The sequence below is a fragment of the Siniperca chuatsi genome, linkage group LG20 (genome assembly GCF_020085105.1).
Source record: "Siniperca chuatsi isolate FFG_IHB_CAS linkage group LG20, ASM2008510v1, whole genome shotgun sequence".
Lineage (NCBI taxonomy): Eukaryota > Metazoa > Chordata > Actinopteri > Centrarchiformes > Sinipercidae > Siniperca > Siniperca chuatsi.
The window spans coordinates 23,391,101-23,412,541 of record NC_058061.1 but is presented as its reverse complement, the minus strand read 5'-3'; the positions used below and the strand labels follow the sequence as shown (position 1 = coordinate 23,412,541).

Sequence of the window (21,441 nt, the reverse complement as noted above, 5' to 3'; positions counted from 1 at the left end):
GCAATTTAATTAGTGCAGCTTTAAATTAGTATGTTCTGTTCCACAAATTTTCACAATGTTCCCTTAGACAGTTTAGCTTGTCAGGGTGGGACCTACAGTATATGACAATAAAGCTCTCTCTATGCTTCACTTTGCAGCAGGGATGAAGGAATGAGTGCGACAGCTGCTGGGGGAATCCTACTACACCGTACGGTCACATGGTACACACAGAAACACATACTCTATCCCTCTGATCCCTCCACCCCTCCCTTCCCCTCTGTCTCTCACTAAATCTGTGTACAGTGAGGGAGGGGAAAAGTGGGAGGGTTTTAGAGGAAAGAGGAGGGGGAGGGGGGTGCAGCTGAGAAGGAGAGAGCGCAGAGCAAGGAAGAGGAGGAGGAAAAGGAGAGGCAGTGAGCGGTGTGAGCCCTGATTACAACCAACCAGATCCTGAAGCAGGGAAGACAGGAGCGCTGAGGACAGAAATTAAGGGATACAAGGTCCTCTGACATATTCTCGCCTTCTGTGTCAGTTGAAAAGAAAAAAACAGGAGATTACACGCAGGTTGTGGTCAGGAAGAGGGAAGGCGAGTGAGAAGAAGGGGAAGAAAAAGAAAGAGGAGTACTGTATTTCCAAGAGCGAGCGTTTCAGAGGTGCTGTCACAGAGGAGGAGGAGGAGGAGGTGGTGGTGTGTGTGTGTGTGAGCGTGTGGGTTTACAACACACCAGTGGAACGAGTGATACAACACTGAGATATGTGTGTGAAGTGAACCCCCACCCCTCACCCCCTCCTCATCAAAACCCCAACATCATCTACCGAGAACCAACCTGAGGTTTCACAAACCATGCTGAGAACCACGAGCCAGCCGAAGTCCTACTGAACACCATGGCCCAGGTAAGGAGAGGCTCACACACACACACACACATACAGTATATTCAAAGCATGCATGTTGGTGCATATGTGTTTGAGTGCACAAGCAAACTTGAATATTACTGAAATAGGGTTTTTTGAAATGCACCAACATACACATGGACACATGGAAACAGTGTCTAAACCTTGCGCTCCTGAGTGGGTGTTTCCTGTGTTTCCTATGTCAGTTGACTGACAACTAAGAGCCGACGTTGCTGGGAGACAAGCTGTCAACTTCTGTGGTACACCCTAACTGGAGAAAGTTATACTGTACAGACTCCGAACATTGATTCAATATTTTCAACAAGTCCAGTTAGCATTAGCTATTAACCTGACTTAATTAGCAATTTAGGTGTGTGTTCCATTTAAGCATAAGGTCACATGGTACACACAGAAACACATACTCTATCTCTAAAATGTATTGTAATTTCTGTTTAATTACTTTTTTACATGATCTTGCAATCCCTCGCCTGCAGCTCAGTTTTACCCCAGGGCCCCCTAGACGGTTTATCAAGCCCTGCTTGGGCCTAACGTTTTTCTTCTCAGCACCTGAAAGTTGCTGAGAACTGTTGTTAGCAGCAGTTTGGACGTTTGTTGTTGAGTTCAGCTTTCTTTTGAAAGGTGCACTCACTCCCTACTGCTCATTGACAGTTTGTATTTGTATTGTATGCTACTGTTTTGATTTCTGATTTCCTTTGTTGAGAGGATCTCCTGTCAGTGGACAAATCTGATACAAGCATTTCATTAGGGCCAGTAGGGGGACTCTATGGTGTCTCAGTGGGTGAGAATGGGACTTTGCTATAGCCTTTGTGTAGTTTTACCCAAAGATTTTTATTTGGGGGGGGGGGCTTCAAGGACAGATAAACCTTTATTGGGAAGAGGAAGTGTAATTTTGGGGCTTTCAGTGGAGGAAATGCATTGCAACAAAACCCAGTGAAATGAATAGGGGAGTATTTCGGGATTGTCTCTATGAGGGAGAGGGCATCTCTCAGAGAGAAAGGAAGGTTGTATATTTTTAGCCAACTGGCTCAAGTGATGCTGTTTACGCTGTCTGTGTTATATATGTGTGTATGAGAAGACTGTGAGACAGTGTGTGGTCTTTTCATAGTTGCTGACAGACAGTAAAAAAAGAGAGCATGGGAGGTTTGTGGTGTGTGGATATAGAGTACAGTCTATCCTTTAAGATAAAGCAGGCATTGAGTGTGTTAGGGTGGAACAACTCAGTCTGCCTGGCAGGATAATGGAGAAACTATGTAGTCAGGCTGGGTTTGAAAGGTGCATTGTGTTTTTGGAGGTTGTGCATTTGTGTGTGGAAATTTCAGGATATCCTGCTCTTGCGGACAGACAAACACATTTACTGAAACAAACAGCAGACAAGTTCAAACTGATGAATTTTCCAACAATGTGTGAAACAAACATGGATCATCAGGTAGGACTGGACTAATACCACAATGATATTAGACTTTTATTAAACTTTTATTACAATATGACTCATGTAATGCACTTTTGGCTGATAGAATATTCATTACTGGTTGGCTATGGGGAGACTTTAACCTGAACTTTTAATGACATTTATTGATCTGATTCCATCTAAAAACACAAGACAAAGTGTGATTATTGTTAATAATATGAGTAGATGTTTTGTATTAAAGGAGTAGTTAAACATTTTAGAGAGTACAGCAATTAGCTTTCTTTCCAAGAGTGAGATGAGCAAATAGATATCAATCTCATGTCTGTGTGTTAAAGGGGAACTCCACTGATTTTCCACATCAAAGTGTGTTTACAGGTGTTGTGGAGTACTACAATTTCAACCAGGAAAGAGAAAGTTAACATGAATGCAGAAGCTCTATTTGATAGACTCTGGAGTTGACCCCGTCAATTACAGTAATGTATAGGGATAGAGCCAATCAGAGACCCCTCTATGGAGACGTGGATGGGGCCTTGACACTGGTGGTGGTGGGGGGCAAAGCTGCGAAGCAGCATAGACTGCAATGACTGCAGTGAGAGACAAAATAGGCAAGGTGGTTTTAATATTCTTCAGCTAAGATTATCATTGGATGATAGGAAAACCCGCACACAGAAGTTAAATAATTGGTTTATAACTAATTATTTCACGGGGGGCCAAGAAACTAGAGGTGGAGCCTCAGTGTGATGATGATGAAAGGCTGACAGTTGTCTTCCTGCTTGAACTTGCGCTAAAAGCTTCATATGTGAAAAAAGTTGTATAAAGTCTTTTGTGTCTCCAGAGGGAGCTGTGTGAAGTCTGATAAATGTTCTCAAGTGACATCACTTGAGTCAGCTTCAGTTGGGGCTGAAGACTATGAGTTTGAAAATGGAAAAAATCTGGGGGTGTAGAGTTAGAAAGAGGTGAGCTTCATCTCATTTATATATTTGAGTCTTATTTTTCTTAGATATTTTTCTTATATATATATATATATATATATATTTGATGTGTATTTAACTTCCAGTGATGTTTACTATTTAAAATGTAGTGTTTTATTAGCTTTTAGCATAATGTTTTGTTTTATTTTTCAACTGTAAACTGTCCCACTCAGTGCATATCACTCGATTCAGTCAATTCTTTAATAACCAAATTTAGTCAATTGTTATCAAAATATTTATGTTTATGTTATGTGTTTATGTTAAACACAAACATCAGACAATAAATATTTGTTAGATTGATTTGACTCTCAGATAGTGATATCAGCATAAAATGTGTAGTATTGAATATTGGCATAAAATATTGACTACTGGCCAATGCAGTCAAGAATTTAAGCATAGGCATGACCTTAAAACCTCCCCAAAATCTATTGAATCAATAACAATGGCAAATCCCTATTCACTGTTTCACTTTACTCTCAATGAAGGACACAGTGCAACACTTCTAGTTAGTATGCAAATATAACAGTATTAATTATTGCTCCAAAATAAAGGCACCATCAATCGAAAACCATCAGTATCAGTCTTCAGAAACTCCTGTGTGTCAAACTGTTTTGTGAAATGTAGCAAAGCTGAAAAAGAGCAAGCACGCTTTAAAAACACTCCCTAGATAGAGGTTTAAAAATACATATCCTGTATTCTACGTAAAACAGCGGAAATGGCTTTGTGAGGTTTGGTCAACATACATGAGCTTTACTGTGTGACTCACTGAAGTGAGTGAGCTGACATGTCCTCTGCAGTGAGTCCAGCTCAGCAGCTCTGCTGTCTGAAGCCTCCACGCCTCTCCTAGGATCTTCTCTCATTTACACTGCACTTGTGCTCTAATGGCCAGTGTGTGTCCTTACATGTGGATCTCACTCTGTACATTGCCCTTACAGACTCATTCAGCCGAGGGATGGGCAGAACGACAAAGGAAACAAAGACGATAAGAGGGATTGGACAGAGGGCAGTTTTGTGTGTTTGGATAGACTGATGTTTGAATTCAAAGATTCAGTGTTTCTGTAAAAATTCTATGCATCTGAAGTCGGAGCACTCTGAAAAGCATTTATATGGGATGAATTCCCTGTCATATCTCGAAACTGAAAAGAAAACCTTCAAAAGATTGAAACTAAGTTTTGAAGGCTTGAATAATGTTTTGATAGGCGGAAAAAAAACCCTCAGATCTCTGCAAACATTATTTTGTATTTGAGTTTTCCTTCTTCACAACTGCTGCACTCTTTTTACAGTGTTTCTCCAACACAGAGTTTCAAATTTGGCACTGTTCTCCCAAGTTTCTTTTCCAGGTTTGAAACCTTGTAAATGATCTGAAAACTGGTGCACATATTTAGGGAAAAAGGTTTTGAAACTTGAATTTCGAAAGGGTGAATCTTTATTATTGACCTTGTTTGCAGTTCGAGGTGTCCTGTCAACAGTTTTACAGACGTCTCTTTTATAATGGTGGCCTATGGGGAAAATGCTCTTTGGACCGCAGGGAAGTTTTTGTTGCAATACTGCAAGTGGCCACTGGAAAAAATTGGCTGCAAGGCTGAGCGGCGACGTCGTATCCAGTTCTTTTTATACATCCATGGTTTCGGAGTTGAGTTTCAAAATTTCTTCTTCTTCTTCTAATGAATTTTGGGCAGGCTGTACACTGAAAAGCGTAATGCTGCCCTCCACAGACAAGGGTTTGTTGTTTAACCTATATTCTATATTACCTATATTCTTACATACAATACATACAGAAATTTTAGGATTACTCTTCCAATAGGTTGGAAATTCATTTCAGATGCAAAAAAACTCCCTGGATAACTGTTGCCTTTCACTTCTGTATTTATTGCAAGAGAACAAAACATGTTGGGCTGTTTCCAAATTTCCACACTGGCACAGACCATCTGGATGTTTGCCTATGACTTTCAAATAGCTGGCTAGACCACAATGCCCCAATCTCAGCCTAGTTAGAACAACATCATTTCTTCTCCCAGATTTTATCATCCACTGCTTACTTTTAACAGATGACTGCAGACAGAAATAATGCCTACCAGTTCATTCTGTTCACTCTTTTTGCCAGCAAAGCTCAAATTTTTCTTTGCAAATGCTAAAGCATTCACATTTCCCCAGCTGAACTTTCAGATCAGTAGTTTCCCTTAACAGAGATTCCTTAGCCAATTTGTCAGATATTTAATTTCCCTCAACTCCTGAGTGTCCAGGTATACTCTCCTCCAGATGGCGCCATCATCTGCAAATAAAGATTTCCCAGTACCTTGGCGAACTTTTTGAAATATGTCATTTATCATTACATTGAAGAGGACTGGACTAATCACTGATCCTTGGTGCGTACCATTTTCAATGTCAACAGTTTCAGAAAAGTCTCCCTCAACTCTCACTTGAATTGACCTATGACTGAGGAAATCCTTTATCCAATAAAACATTCTGCCATTAATAACTGCATTGTGTTTGACAATCACTACTGCATGTTTTCCATTTTGTTGGTAATTAACCTACCCCCCAGATATAATCCAGCAAGGATTTCATCTAACACAATATCATCGAAATGTTTAAGTAGTTCATAACTAATCTTGTCTTGGCCTAGAGTGGTATTTGCCCCTGTCTGCATCCTTAAGCTCTTTCAAAGAAAAAAAAACACATTGTGTGCACACCTCATCCGTTCACTTCCTGTTTAACTCAGTTGCCACATGACCTGTGACAGACTAGCCTAACAAACAAAACAAAACGCTTTCACTGATCCTCCGCTCCAAGGCAAGGAAATTAAGCTGTGCCATTTTGTGCAACCTTCCCCCCCACAGCTCCCCTGCTATCCATACCCCCCAAACCAGCCAACACTCAGCCAACCACCCTCAGCCCTCTTCCTAAAGGCGTTGACAAGAGAGGAAGACCAGTCCTCTACCAGGGTGGGAGGATGCTATATAACAACTTCAATGACCTAGGATGTAAATTTTCAGGCTGCAGATTCCTCCACAACTGCTCCTTCTGCGGCGGAGCCCATGCCAGAACAACTTGTCCCCACAATCCAACCACGTACAGCTTGTGTAAGTATCTTAACACCCCTATCAAAATCAGTGCTCTTGCAAATACCTTAAAGAACCACCCGGATCACTAGTTTGTCAACTTCCTCATACAAGGTTTCAGCCACGGCTTCCACCCAGGGTCCTCCTACACAGGCCACAATTTACAGTCAGCCATCTCTGAACCTGACATTGGAATAACACTCAACTCAGTCTCACTCCAAGCATCATTGCTTCCTGAAAAAACTGGACTGGATGTCCTTACTCATTTCAAACTTCCTCTTAGCTCGCGGATGCTCCAAACAGCAACTGCTCTCGTTGCTAGACCACCTCAACTACACCATCCATAACATCCCGCAAGGTCAATCAGTCTTGTTATATCTCCTCCATGGTTTCCTCAGTTGTATCTCTCCATGACCACGTCACGCTAGACAAGGCTTGCAAGACCGAGCTAAAACTGTGGCACCAGTTCCTCTCATCCTGGAACGGCATCTCCTTCTTTTACGATGACATCACAAAGCCAGAAGACATCCAGCTCTTCACATATGCAGCCCTTTCCGTCGGCTTCAGTGGCTACTATGCCGCCAGGTGGTTCTTAGCCGATTGGCCTCCCGAATTCTCTTCCCTCTCCCCTTCCTCTACAATCTGCGAAATGTACCCCGTCATCCTTGCACACATGGTCCAAAAGAACCATCGCCATCGACTCCAACAACAGGGCTGTGGTAGACATCATTGACAAAGGATGGTCCCGTCATCTAGACATCATACAATTCATGCAGAGGCTCACCCTGATTTCGGCCCAACACCACCTTATCACTGCCTCTCAAGAAACCATCCTCCCCAAACACTCTCATCCTACCTCACCAGATGGAATTGCATCAAAGCTTTCCACGCCTCCCACAGCCTTCTGTTCCCTTCCCTTGATGTCCTGACCTTCTCCAGCCTTATCGCATTTGCCCATTCTATCCTCAATATCAAATCCTCCACCATACATGTCTACATCAGCGGCATAAACTTCCTCGGGGCTGTCCTATGCACACATCAGCATGCTAATTACAGGTCTCTGTAAGGCTGAACCACGTCCCATGGCAAAATGCTCACCCCTGACTTCATATTTCTATGTCCGCTGCATCAGCACCCTCTGCTCAGGGTACCTGTCCCCTCACACAGACAAAGCCCTAAAATCCATGTTCTCTTGTAGCATTCTTTGGCTTCTGCGCTGCTCAGAGTTTACAACTACAAACCACAACTACCACCCGTCCCGACACGCATTCATGTCTGACATTCAATCTGCCGACACTTTCATCTACCACATTAAATGCAGAAAGACCAACCAGCACGGTCCACCTCAAACCATCTACCTCTTCCAACTTGTATCATACCTAAGTCCATATGAACCCATTAGCGACTACATGAACTTAAGACTGAGCAGCCAGGCTTCCCCCCCTAGACCCTTCTTTGTCACAGAGACAGGAAAAGTAGTCACACGCTTCTTGTTCCACCACTACTTCCGCCAGATCCTACTCAGATCCAGCATATCTCCCAAACTATAGTCAGGGCATTCATTCCTCATCGGAGCCGCCGATTTTCCCCTTCCTCCTTCCCCTCATCCCCTCACCCCTTCATCCCTCGACCCTCACCCCATCATCCCACGACTTTGACCCTCTCCCTCCTCATCCCCTGACCCTCTCCCCCCTCATCCCTCAACCCTTCCCCGTATCCCTCCATCCCTTCAGCATCAACTGAGCTCTCCTCTATTCATAACACGCAATAAACTGTTCTAAATCTATACGTTCACTGGCATGGTCTTTGTTAGTGAATGTAGCATTATCAGGGGAAAAACTAGCGTGCTGACCTGTCAATAGTGAGTTTACTGCGTCCTTTCAGGTTTTAATGCATCACAGACACGTACCTAGCAACATCACTGGTTCTCATCTCACAAATTTTATACTGAATCCCTGATTTGATAAAAGTAGCACACCTACGACCTGGCCTATCAGGTCTATCTTTGCGCAGACATGCATATCCTGGAATGATTAAATCAAGGTGAGGTTTTGTCAGGTTTAATCTGAAAACACCGAATTAATTTCTTAAATTCCTGACCATTGGCAATAAGACTTCTTGCACTCTCTAAACAAAGCTATATGACTTCCACCACTTACAACATTTCGGACACTCAACAGTTAAGGATGTCATGATATTCCCCGCACTTTCCATACCGTCTGCTTCCCCTGTAGGACGCAGCCATATGTCCATATATTTGGCATTTAAAACAACGTAGTGGAGGTCTTTGATAGTTCCTGACTTGAAATAATAGACATCTTATGAACACCCTTGCTGGGAGTACATTTCCATCAAAAGTTAGCAAAACTGCAGCATTGTGATTATCACCTTCTTAGGCTTTAAACCGCTTCACATCATTTACTTCCCCTCCCTTAATATTTTCCTTGATTTCTCTCTCTGTCATGTCACCATAAATTCAATTCAAGTCAATTTTATTCATTTATATAGCGCCAATTCATAACAGAACCTTTGATTGTTTTTTCCTCCATTTTGTTTACAACTCTTTTTCATAATGGAGTGGAGGAGAACAAGACTCATTTCACTGCTTTCATTTCCTCTGGGGCTGAAAAAGGGGCATTACAGGTTACAAATCAGCACATTGCGTAAAGTTTCAACTTTCTCAACTCTTGCCACTGAGTCTTTGAGTCTTGGTGTATGGAGCCAGCATGTAGATTGACGTTCAATTCACAATGACTGGTATCCTGTCATACTCTACTCTTTGCTTCTTAGAAAGAACAGTCATTATTCATATGGTCACAAGAGGTCATAGTTAGGACAACATAAACGTAAAAAAGGAAAAAACAACCAGTGCTTTTTCTAGTGGCGAAACCCTGACAGTGTATTTTTCATACAGCTAAACAAACCGCATTGTAGCCTGACTAGCAGTTTTGGGGAGGATTAAGGTTATCTATGTATTGTTTAGGGTCAGGACTTAACTGGTCAACAAAGTGGTCATTGTTATTGTTTTCTAAGAATAGAAATGCAAGTGTGTGGATCTACACATTTTTTCAACAACGTGTGTATTTTAAAGATACTCAACACACTCTTACAATATACAGGAATCATACAATAATATCCTGCTTTGCAGTCGTTTGATAGTTGTTTTTAAATGTGATCAAGTTTGTTATTGAGTTCAAACCATAGAGGTAAAAACACACTCCAGAAACAATATGAAGTGAGACACAAAAGCATTGCGGGCTATTCTTACATCCGGGCTTGTAATCAACATCCCAGTACCGGACCTGACTGTTATCAGCACTCAGCAGAGGAAAGGGGAGGAGGGCAGGAGGAGGGAGAAATGGAAGGGGGAGGAGGAGGAGACAAAAGAGACCAACATATCAGGTGGGAGTGACAAATTATAATGACAATTCCCCATTACTGCATGCTTCTTAAATGTTTTCATGTCACAGACAGATCTGTTTCATCACATTTAGTCCAGGTCCAGCTGTCTGACACAGTGGAGCGGATTGAAATGTATGATTACAATATTAATTCTAAGATATTCTCTTATTTAGAGAACTGCCATTGAATTCTACTGTAGTATAACTAAATCATTTATATTTTTCCCAAATGCTGATAACCATTGAATTACTGTTTGTGAATAGCTTTTTATGTACTTATAGTCTACTTTGTATTTTTAGCCATGCTAAAGACGTCGCTCAAGGGATGGCATTATTAGTCTCCACAACTTTGATCTAAATTGAAATATCTCGACAAATATTTGATGAATCACCATGGAATTTGGAAGAGACATTCATCTTTCCTAATAACTTTAGTGATCCTCTGACTTTTCATCTAGCGCCACCATCAGGTTGAAACTTTAATTTGTCCAATACTTTGGTTTATGATCAAATATCTGCAAAACTAATGACATTCCCATCAGCCTCACTTGTACTTGCTGCTGTGTTAAGTATTAATTAGCAAATGTTAGCGTACTAACACGCTAAATTAAGATGGTACACATGGTAAACATTATACCTGATAAACATCAGCATGTTAGCATGTTGACTTTAGCATTTAGCTCAAATTGTTCTCGCGTGTTCTTGCACTATGGCGTCACTGTCCTTGTCCTGTCAGCAACACAGCTCCAGACAAACTGTCTTCACCAGGGTGAGTAACATCAGACATTTACTGGACAAAATAGTATTCATTTTGAAGTATTCATGAAGAAAACAGCATTGTTTTTATTTACTGATTCATTTATTTTATTTCCCCTGCCCACCATAGTTCCTTATGCCCATAGTTAAACTGGAAAGGTCATAGTGAAACTGGGGGCCTTGATCAAATATTATATAGTTAACAACTTCATACAACATAGGGACAGAGGGAGATTTGTCTGATTTGAATGGCTGTCTATGGAGATTACACTTCACTAAACATGTCAATGAAACAAAATTGAAGAATTAAAAACATGGGGTATCGCAGAGTGATGTGTATCCGGGATATTATTACATTTGATGAAATGGAAGCATATCAGTTCTGTAAGACGAATGAGAAAAACACTTCTGGTGTGGATTGCACTCTCGTCTTGTTTGAAATCATTACATTTATATTAGAAATCTTCATGTTTGTGAAAGCAGGATTTTAAATAATTTCAATACAATTTATATTGCAGCCAGTTACACATTTTAGTTGTTTAGTTATTTTGAACTTGGATGGTCAGCTGGTCTGACTTTGATTAAGTTATATGGCTTAACTGCAGTATTTTATTTAATAATAATGCCTTTATGATATTTACCATTCAATATACCTCTTCCCTCTAGTATTTTCACTGAGCTTCAGTCTGTCCCACAATTCTGTTTTCATTCACGCAAAAAGACCATTGTTGGGATCCACCCATTAAAGCTTCACTGAGCTAGTATGATTTCTTTCCACCACCAGATCAGCCCTGCCTCAGACAAACATACATGCAGACATTTGCGGCTGAAATGCCATGCAAGACACAGGTCTCAGTAGTGACCACCATTCACTTTCATTTTTAAAAATAGCATGCATGGCTTGGCCTTATGAAGCTCAGCTGCTTTGAATTTCATTGCTGCTTGAGTGCAGATCATTCTTTCTAATTAGAAGTGCCTGGTTTAAACTCTGTCTTCTCTGCACGCCATACAGAGGACTGTAAAGAGTCTCATTTGAAATGTTTTTAAATAGGTCTTTCCCATTAGAACCTTTAGAGTAACTTAAATTCTTTTCAGTGAAAGAACTGCAGTTTTGGTATTTAGTTTGAAGTATTTCAGTGTTCCTTCAGGAAATTAAGAATGGTACAGATAAAACAGCGAGACATTAGCAAGACATGAAAACTCAGTATCAGTGTTTTAGAGTATCAGAGACAAAACATTTGATTACTGATATGATGGAAATGATGATATATTTCACTAAAAAGATAGGAGCTGCAAACCCACCTAAAATTTCAATTTTAAGATATTTAAGATATTTAATTTCAACACAAACTTGACTTTCAACGGCCTTAATCCAAAAATATTGGCATCAGTGCTGTCCGAGAATAGAACCATAGGACACTGAGTGACTTCACTTACAGTAAGATAGAGGTTGAAGGGATGAAGAGAAAAAAAGCTCTGTAAGGGGTTATGCTTAAAAAAACACTACATGCTACAACAGTTTTCATAGGAGCTAGTTTGGTAGACTAGTCGCTCATTAGTCTCTCATTAGCATTGGCAAAATGTACATCTCTTTTTCTGTGTGTGTGTGTGTGTGTGTGTGTGTGTGTGTGTGTGTGTGTGTGTGTGTGTGTGTGTGTGTATGACCTCCTGTTATGAATGGAATGGGAATTGTTACTGCAACTATGTACACTTTTCCCTTCAATGATCACTAATAGCAGAAGACGGAATAGCCTGTGGTATACCCACACACACACACACACACACACACACACACACACACACACACACACACACACAGAGTTCATGTTTTAGCAGCTGCTCTTCTTTGTTTGCCAATGAATTCATGCATTTAGACACACTTCACCAAACAATATAATGAAATCTGTGCTGCTGATTTAATGAGCGAGTCAAATTTTATTTTAATCTGCCTCAGTTTCCTTCAAAACCATAATTTTTTAGCAGCAGAAAGCTATATTTCACAAATGGACTATATAACTTTTGAAATAAGAAATAACACAATCTTCCTCTTAGAAATAATCTTTTTTTTTACTTGGCCAATCAGAGGCTTACAATCCCCTGTCAATCAAAAACGAATTTCACCCCACCCGGACCAGTTGTCAGTCAGTTTTTAATTCAGGAAATCACTTCACAGTATTATAAGGGGGACTTACGCTCCATCCATCATTTGTTTTGTACGACAACTTTTCAGCTAGCTAGCACGCTAGCTAACGCTGCGCTGTCTGCTTATCAACTCCTTGATCATAACAGAATATAGTAACTTTAACCACTGCTCATTTTAGAAAGGCCACCGCAAGAAAATGTGTTCTTTGTTTAGATTATCAGTGGATCATAAATGTTTGATTCTGGCTGCCAGCATTAGCTATCGTAGCTAGCGAGCCTTAATTTTCCCAGGATAGTGCCCGGTGGGAGGAGAAGGATCCAGCTGCAGTCCTCCCTCCTGAGGCCCCTAGTTCTGTGAGCCAATGGGGTTTGAGCATGCGTAGTAGGGTTCTGTTGTATGAAGTAGGCTACGTAAACTTTCACTTATTTCACCTTAGCAGTCCACTGTTTCTGAACAAATCTAAGGCTCGAAATAAGCAATCCAGTCACTGAATCTTCACTCATGTTAGATCTACAAGGCCTAACTAATTTAAAAGTTTGTTCCGACTTTCGTAAGGCAAGGGCACTACTGCTATGCTGGTTGCCACTGCTTTTCTAGCCTATTAACTTACTACTATAATTTCCCATAGAGGTTAGCGAGTTAGCTAACATGTGATAGCTCATTAGCCGCCAGCGTCTAGCTTTCCAACAAATGCTGTTCTAATTACTTACTTGTGATTTCTAAAATGAGCAGTGGTGAAAGTGGTGAAAAAAGGTTGCTGTCTGTTGATACTTTGATCCTTTGACTAGAGCTGAAAACTTCGATTCTAATCATTGAGAAAGAAGGCAAGTTTGCTTCTTCGTGTTGAACCTCCCCCTTCTCCTATGACAAAGATGAATAGCCGAATTAAAAACTGATTGACTGGTTCAGGCGGTCTTAGTGAAATTCGTTTTTGACTGACAGGGGATTGTAAGCCTCTGAAAAAAAATTATTGAAAGTTACCCCACCCTTTCAAAGTCTCTGGTCTGCAGAGACACCCTACTCACATTTATGGGAAATACACCAGGTTGAAATTTAGCAGAACATCTGCACAGTATGTGCATTGGCTGGGGCAGATAAACAAAGACTGCAAAAACACTTTGGCACAAAAATGTACGCGATGATGTCTTTAGAACGACTTCAAATCTTGTTTTTGTTGACCTCCACTTGGGTGAGTGGGAAATTCAGTGATCCATTCAGTCATTATTACTGTGTCTGTATTTTGTGTAATCGATTTTCTTTAATGGGAAATTCAGTATGTCATTATTACTGTGTCTGTGTTTTGTGTCTTCCATTTACTTTGATCATGAAACACCTTCTGACACCTGGTCTAGAAAAGCACTATATGAATAAACTTTACTTGCTTACATGATCCTGTAATTACCACGTGTGGCCACAGTGGTCCCTGTTCAGCAAAAGTTTCATACTCTTTAAGCTTATCTTAAAAGTATTTTTACTTACCTAACTGTTACACCGCAACTCTGCACAACCCTGCTGATATATATATATATGACTTAAAGTGTAACTGAGCAAAATATGAATATTTCACTATAAATGTAATTAAAAACAGAATTGTGAAGCGTACCAGAAGTCTTTATTGATTTCCAAAATTATAAACAAAATTATATCATGGCAGCCATTTTATAAAACAGTAAGAAAAAAAGAATATACTTAGAAACTAATTACTTTGGGTAAGTTCATCTCAAATATTATACTAGAAATATTACTATCTACAAAAGATAGTGTTTTGGTGTAAAAAACTGCATTTGTAATAGTACTTTTTTTAAGTATCATGTGTCATAAATATATGTCTGGCATTTGTAACAAACCAAACTGCTGGAAACTTGGTTTAAGTGCGCATGCGCCAGCCCGCATGCTGCCTGTTGCCGTAGCTCCGTCTCGTCGTCTTACTTTTTCCAACTTTTAACTTTCCTTTTTTCTTCCAAACTTGATTAACTTGTGTGTAAGTGTAATTTAAACTACGAATGAGTTTCCCTATGGGGATCAATAAAGTATTTCTGATTTCTGATTCTAAAACGTGGTTGGAAATTCAGCAAGTTATGATGATTCTGATTTTGGATAACAGAAGTTATCTCATTGCACTTTTCCTATAGAGCAGGTCTAGACTGTACTCTTTATAATATTATTTACAGAGAACCAACAAATCCCACCATGAGCAAGCATTTGGCGACAGTGGCAAGGAAAAAACCTCCTTTAAGTGGCAGAAACCTCGAGCAGAACCAGACTCAATGGTGGGCTGCCATCCACTGCTGCCGTGTTAGGTTGAGAGAGAGGCAGAGAGAGAGAAGAGGGCTGGTGGAGAGGGAAGCACAATGCAATTGTACAATGCAAGAATTTAAAATAATAGTAATAATGTAATGGTAGTGGTAATATTAATAAAGTAATAATAATAGGAATGATAGTCATAGGAATAATAATAACAATAATAGTAACAAGGCCAATAACAACAAGTGTAGTAGCAGTTGTCGAGCAGGAACACGGGGGCAGCAGGTGGCCCACAACCACAGATCCAGTCTCTGCAGCTCTGGAGGCAGAAATACCTGCTGAAAGCGACAGAAAGAGAGAGGAGAGAAACGAGAAAGCACAAAACTATGGGAGAGAGAAGATGTCAAGTTAGTAACATGCAGTAATGGGATAAAAATGCATATCGATGGAGAGGGAGAGGAGGAGAGAGGTGCATCATGGGAAGTCTCCTGGCAGATTTGGCCTATAGCAGCATAACTAAGGGATGGTTCACAACTCACCCAAGCCAGCCCTAACTATAAGCTTTATCAAAGAGGAAAGTCTTAAGCCTACTCTTAAATGTGGAGATGGTGTCTGCCTCCCGAACCCAAACTGGGACCTGATTCCACAGGAGAGGAGCTTGATAACTGAAGGCTCTGGCTCCCATTCTACTTTTGGAGACTTTAGGAACCACAATTAACCCTGCATTCTGGGAGCGCAGTGTTCTAATGGGGCAGCGGCCAATGCGGTATCTACGTGTATATATCTATGCTGGGCTCATATGTGACATCATCAGCGTGCTGCAATCTGCATGGCTCACACCTGCAGCTGCTGTACCATCTGTGCTGTGACACACACACACACACACAACTCCATGGGGATGGGGTGTGAGGTTGTGTAATGATTTGTGTGTGTTTGCCTGTTTTTCTGCTCCGCTCTATTTCATTCAGCTGTATTAGAGCTTTAAATAGAATGATGAGAGAATGATGTGTGTGTCCAGAGTGCATTTCCCCGAGGGTCCTCCAAAGAGAACATATTATGTGTGTGTGTGTGTGTGTGTGTAATATGCCCGGTAAAAGAGTAAACGTGGCCTGTCTGATCTCTCTCGTGGGTTTGTAGCTTCCACATATAAAATAAGTAGTTCTTCTTGTAGCTTACACACCTGCACTCATCCACATCAGTATCCTCTGTTTATCATCCTCACTTTTAGCACAGAGAATGTGCTTACTCACCGAAATAGATCACTACACTGAACTTTGTTTTAGCACTTTATCATTAAAGTGGTCATTTTATTCTTAAGTTGCCTCTTTATTTTGTCTTAATTTTGGGTTTTAACCATTTTTTGCTGTTATGTTTTACACTGCACTCCCCACAGACTACACTCATGTATGGTCAAAAATGGGACGTTTAATGAAGGAAATATATCTTTCCTGGCGTGCATTTCAGCTAACCAGATGTGGAAAAACCTGATGCCTGCTGTTTTTGGCTGCTCACAAGCACCAGGACCTTTTGTTACCAACAGGTTTAATCAGCTCACGTAGTGCCTAACTGGCAACCATGGATCTATTATGAGAAGTGGTTACTGGATGGTGCTTGTTGATTCCAATGAAAGCTGTTTATATTTATAGTGCTTTGGATAACCTACCTGTGTGTCTGTATAGAACGCAGAGGGGCATGACAAAACGTCAGTATTAGCAAAACAGTTGCACATCATCTGTTGCTCTAGAGGAGCTCTGTAAAGTCTGAATACACCTGATGATGTCATCAGGGTTATCTTGTCTTGGACTTGAGACTACAAAATTATAGCAGTGAAGCCTGTGTTAAAAACTGGAGGTGAGGCGTTCGAAAGGCATGGGTGTTTATCAAGCAGGAAGAGTCTAATGAAAAGATGTAACTGGTTGAATTATGGGAAATGTAGGATCCAGTGTTTTTGGAGCTTGACCCATGCTAGGGACTAAAACTCAGGATATCTTGGCCTTCACTGCCTCAATGTTAACCATTTTTTCTGTCTCTCACAAATCCCCCAACTTCATGAAAATGGAATATTGCTGGAGTACTCCTTTAAGACTCTGATCAGGTCAATAGTAACCCCCTGTAGTTCACAGCTTCTAATTAATGTTGCCCAAAATTATAAGTTGTAGCCAACTAATGTTTTCCTCATGCCAGCAATGAGATCAGGCAACTAATGGTCTGCTTGCAGAAAATTAATAGACTTCCGGTGATTCAATCTTAAATGAACATTGATATTGGACAATTCTGCAAAACCCTAGTACATTTAATAAACATTTGTAAACGTGTTTCCACATTAGCAGCAGGTTTACTTCAGGTGACTAACCCAAGTTGGCAGCAACCAGCGGCGTAAGGTAGTTATGATGGGCCCCAGTGCATGCACTAGGCGTATATATATTTAGTACCAACAATGTGTTAGATTTTACAGTCAAATGAGTTACTTAGGCTAATAGGTCAAAGAGCAAGCTATCAAAACCATGGATAGCACATGGATGTGCTGAAACGCAAAAGCAAGCATCAGCTCCTGAGAGCAGAGGAGCTGTCTATTTCACTGTGGTGCTGAAATGACGTCTGACTTTAACAAAATGCTTTTTGGTGCAATAACCTCACTAGTGCACTCCTGTTTGATATAAAGGCAAGAGATGATAGTCAAATGAAGCCTATAGCACACGTGGAGACAGAAGAGAGCTGCAATATTTAACAAAAACATCACTAAGGCTGGGTTGCACCAACAAGGATGAATTTTTAAACCAGATTAAATCATGGTTTAATTTAAAATTATGTTGCACTAAACTTTAAAACAAGCTTAAAATTAAGAAAGATTAAATTTAAACCTCTCAATAAGCCTCAGTTTAGTTTTTACTCTAAACCTAGATTAGATTAATTCTGTTGCACCAAAACTTTAAACTCCAATTTAAAATGTGATCCAGTATTAATGTTAAACAGAAACTGATACACATTATGAAGAAAGGTAGCACAAGGAAACGATGCCAGGTCAAAGTTAAGTTTCACTTTCCAGCAGAGCTATTAGAGCTGCATAAAACTCCTCTCCTATGCTCCTCTGCGTTTGTCTTCGGCAATCCAGTTGTGGAAGAGGGCTTATTCCCCGGCTTTGAAAAGCAATCAAAAGTCCATACAGTAGCGCAGCTTCACGGATGGTTACAATCTTCTTTATTTAATTTTGTTGTTTTTTTAGCTATAGCTAGCTTGCTATCCTAACATTACCTGCAGCATGGTTGTTGACACACCACTGAGGGCAGCGATCCTGATGCCAGCCGAACTGCTGCATTGCTGCTATGGGGGGAGGGGGTCGTCCGTGGACTGGCGACTGTTTATGAAAAAACCAAAGGAATCGAATTTAGGGAGCTTTGCTACCTCCTGTTTAGTTTTCTCATATCTTTTCTTACTGCTCCTTTTATGTTTGAAAGTCATGACTGCTCACTCAGCTTGCAGATGTGCTCAGCTTGTCAGTGTTGACAGACTTTGTGCCTAAACTATATCGTATCGTCTTGTCACATAATCAAATAGAGACTTGACATTGGACAACATCAACATACATATTACCCAGCATCATCATCACTGCATATCTGTATATGACAAAATACCAAAGAAAATAAAAATATTAATTGAATAGTTTTTTATAGTTTCTGTAGAATAAGCATATGAATTTGTTATAGATTGCTACTGACTATTTTATCAAAATATATGAAAACCATGACAGAGATGGGTTTGCCTTTTTGAGGGGATATATAGCAAATGGTATCTTTAAGTAAATTAATGTGATTTCTTCTTGAAAACCTGAAAACTGGTGTATTTCTAACGCGTTAGTCTTAAGTTATTAACAGTGTCCCTTTCTCCACCCATTACATTGTTGTAGGACCTCCTCTCTTAATAGACCACAGTGTGACTAGACTGTGTGTGTTTATGCTAGTGGGGCAAGTCCAGGAAGGAGACTACAAAGTAAATGAATCCTGACACCACTTAATCATGGCAACACGATACCAAAAGTGCTTATAATAATGTGTTTAGCTGGTGTGCAGATGTTGCACATGCATCAATGCGTGTTCAAAATATGTGGAACTATCCAAATTACATTTAGTGATGTAAAAACAATGCTCGTTCCAATGCTGTTTTGAAATGATGTAATCACTCAAAGGTTTATTTTTGCTGTGCAATAATGTGAGGAAAGTGCTGTAAACCCTTCCAGAGGTGTGTGACAGGATGCAGCGCAGGCCAGATAAGACTTGTATGTGTGTGAGCGTGTGGTGTGAGGTTGTGCGTGGTGAGTGGGGGTGGGGTTTAAAACCAGCAGATTAAGGCTGTTGTGTAATGGTATGTGGGCCTGTGTTCTGTGAGATTGACATGTGCGCTCTGTGGAGATTAAATATATTCTTTCTGTGGAAGAAGTGGGGTGGGACTTCATTGCTCCTCTGATGGTCAGGTGTCTGAGAGGAAGACTTAACTCATGAACATTCATTGAAATTACCAAAAGAGACAAATTGTCACGAGTTCTTAATTTTCTGTATTCAAGAAAAACGTGTAATAAATTTATATAGCACCTTTCAAAACAAAGTTACAAAGTGCTTTACAATAAAAACATAATAAAAAAAAAAAAAGATCTTAAGATATAAAATTAAGTAAAATTATTTAAATAATTGCAACAAATACCATCAGATTCAGAAAAACCCATACGATAAGAGTCTTTAAAAAGGAGGATTACTGTGTTTGCTTGCCTGAGATCTCCAGGCAGAGATTTCCACAGCTAAGGGGCCCAGACAGCAAAAGCCTGGTCACCTTTAGTGACAAGTCAAGATTTTGGAACCATAAGTAGGGCCCCGCCAGAGGATCTCAATCAGCGATCAGGCTCATAGGGAGTTAGCAAATCACATATGTAAGCTAGAGCCTGACCATTCCAAGCTTTTAAAACAAGCAGTAAAATAAATTCTAAAACTCCCAGGTAACCAGTGAAGGGCAGCAAGGATCGGTGTAATGTGGTCACTTCTCTTAGTGCACAGCGTTTTGTATCAGCTGCAATCTTTGGATGTTTCGCCTGCTGATACCAGAATAAAGTGCATTGCAAAAAAACATGGATGACCTTTTCTAAGTCTGCAGAAGAAGGAATTTGATTTGGAGTCGTTCAATTGCAGAACATTTTTTGACATCCATTTTTTTATCTCAGTGAGGCAGGACATAATACAGGATGCATCCGTGGTACCAGGTTTTATCGGGACATACAATTGGGTGTCATCTGCGTAGCAATGGTAAATGGACTGCACTTGTATAGCGTCTTTCTAGTCTTCAGATTACTCAAAGCACTTCACACTACATATCACATTCACCCCATTTGCACACATTCATACACTGATGGCAGGTGCCAACTGCTCATCAGTTCAAAGAAACTAAACAATTTGGGGTTCAGTTGATACAGGACACTTGACATGTGGGCTGGGGGAAACCGGGATCGAACCGCATACCTTCCTTTCGTGCTCGTAAACAACCCGCTCTACCACTAACCCACAGCCACCCAATGGAAATCAATGTCATGACTACGCATGATCTGACCCAGGGGTAGCATGTATATTGTAAACAGGAGGGGACCCAAAATAGAGGAGCACGAGAGGAGGAGGCATCTCCAAGTACTGCAGAGAAGGACCTGTTCGACAGATAGATTAACCAATCCAAAGCCACAACACTGATGCCAACATGGTCCACTGTATCAAAGGCTGAGTTGAGGTCAAGGAGAATTAAAAAAAGAATACAAGCCAGTGTCGGCTGCAAGCAGCAGGTCATTTGTGACCTCGACCAGGGCAGTCTCAGTGCTGTGTAGGGAGCGGAAACCAGATTGAACATTTTCTATGATTTGATTGTTGTTCATAAAAGAAATCAATTAAATGAAAACAAACTTTAACAAAAATGGCATCTTGTAGATGGGTCTAAAATGACTTTACAGAGGGATCTAGAGAAGGCCTCTTTAAAAGGGGGTAAACAGTGGCATGTTTAATTTGGAGGGGGAAGTGCCATTAGACAGAGAGCAGTTAATAATGGCTAAAGTCTCTGGACCAACTGTCTGAAATACAGCTATTAAAAACCAAGTGGTAATACAGTCTGAAGGGCAGGTGGATGATTTTGAAAGTGCAACAGCGCATTCCAGAGATTTCATTGAAGTGGGTTATTGTTGAAGATGGGCATGATTCAACATCATGCTCTCTGAGATCTGTGTTAAAATTCTGCTTCATGCTTGAAGGTGAGCAGAGTACAGAAGAATAAGAAACTATTTGCATAGCTACAAAGTATTTTGTAGTTAAAAAGTATTACATAGAAAACTAAAAACAAAGAAAAAAAACTTGATAGAAAATTTCAAGGATGCTAGCTTTAAGGGAACAGTTTAACGTTTTGGGAAATACCTTTGACTATCAATCTCATGTATGTAGTATGAAGTATGGAGCTAGAGTCAGGACATGGTTAGCCTAGCTTAGCACAAAGGCTGGAAGCAGAGGGAAACAGCTAGCCTGGCTCCACAGTAAAGTGGGAGAGGTCT

General features: G+C 40.5%; 1 protein-coding gene across 1 annotated transcript in view; it reads left to right on the top strand.

Moving 5' to 3' along the window:
- Positions 1-318: 318 nt before the first annotated feature.
- Positions 319-21,441, top strand: part of LOC122867168 (rho GTPase-activating protein 23-like) — a 101,700-nt gene continuing 80,577 nt past the window's right edge. Inside the window, exon 1 of the mRNA XM_044177587.1 lies at positions 319-873. Within this exon, the coding sequence (XP_044033522.1) occupies positions 865-873 (9 nt within the window). The 5' untranslated portion in view covers positions 319-864. The remainder of the gene's footprint in view (positions 874-21,441) is intronic.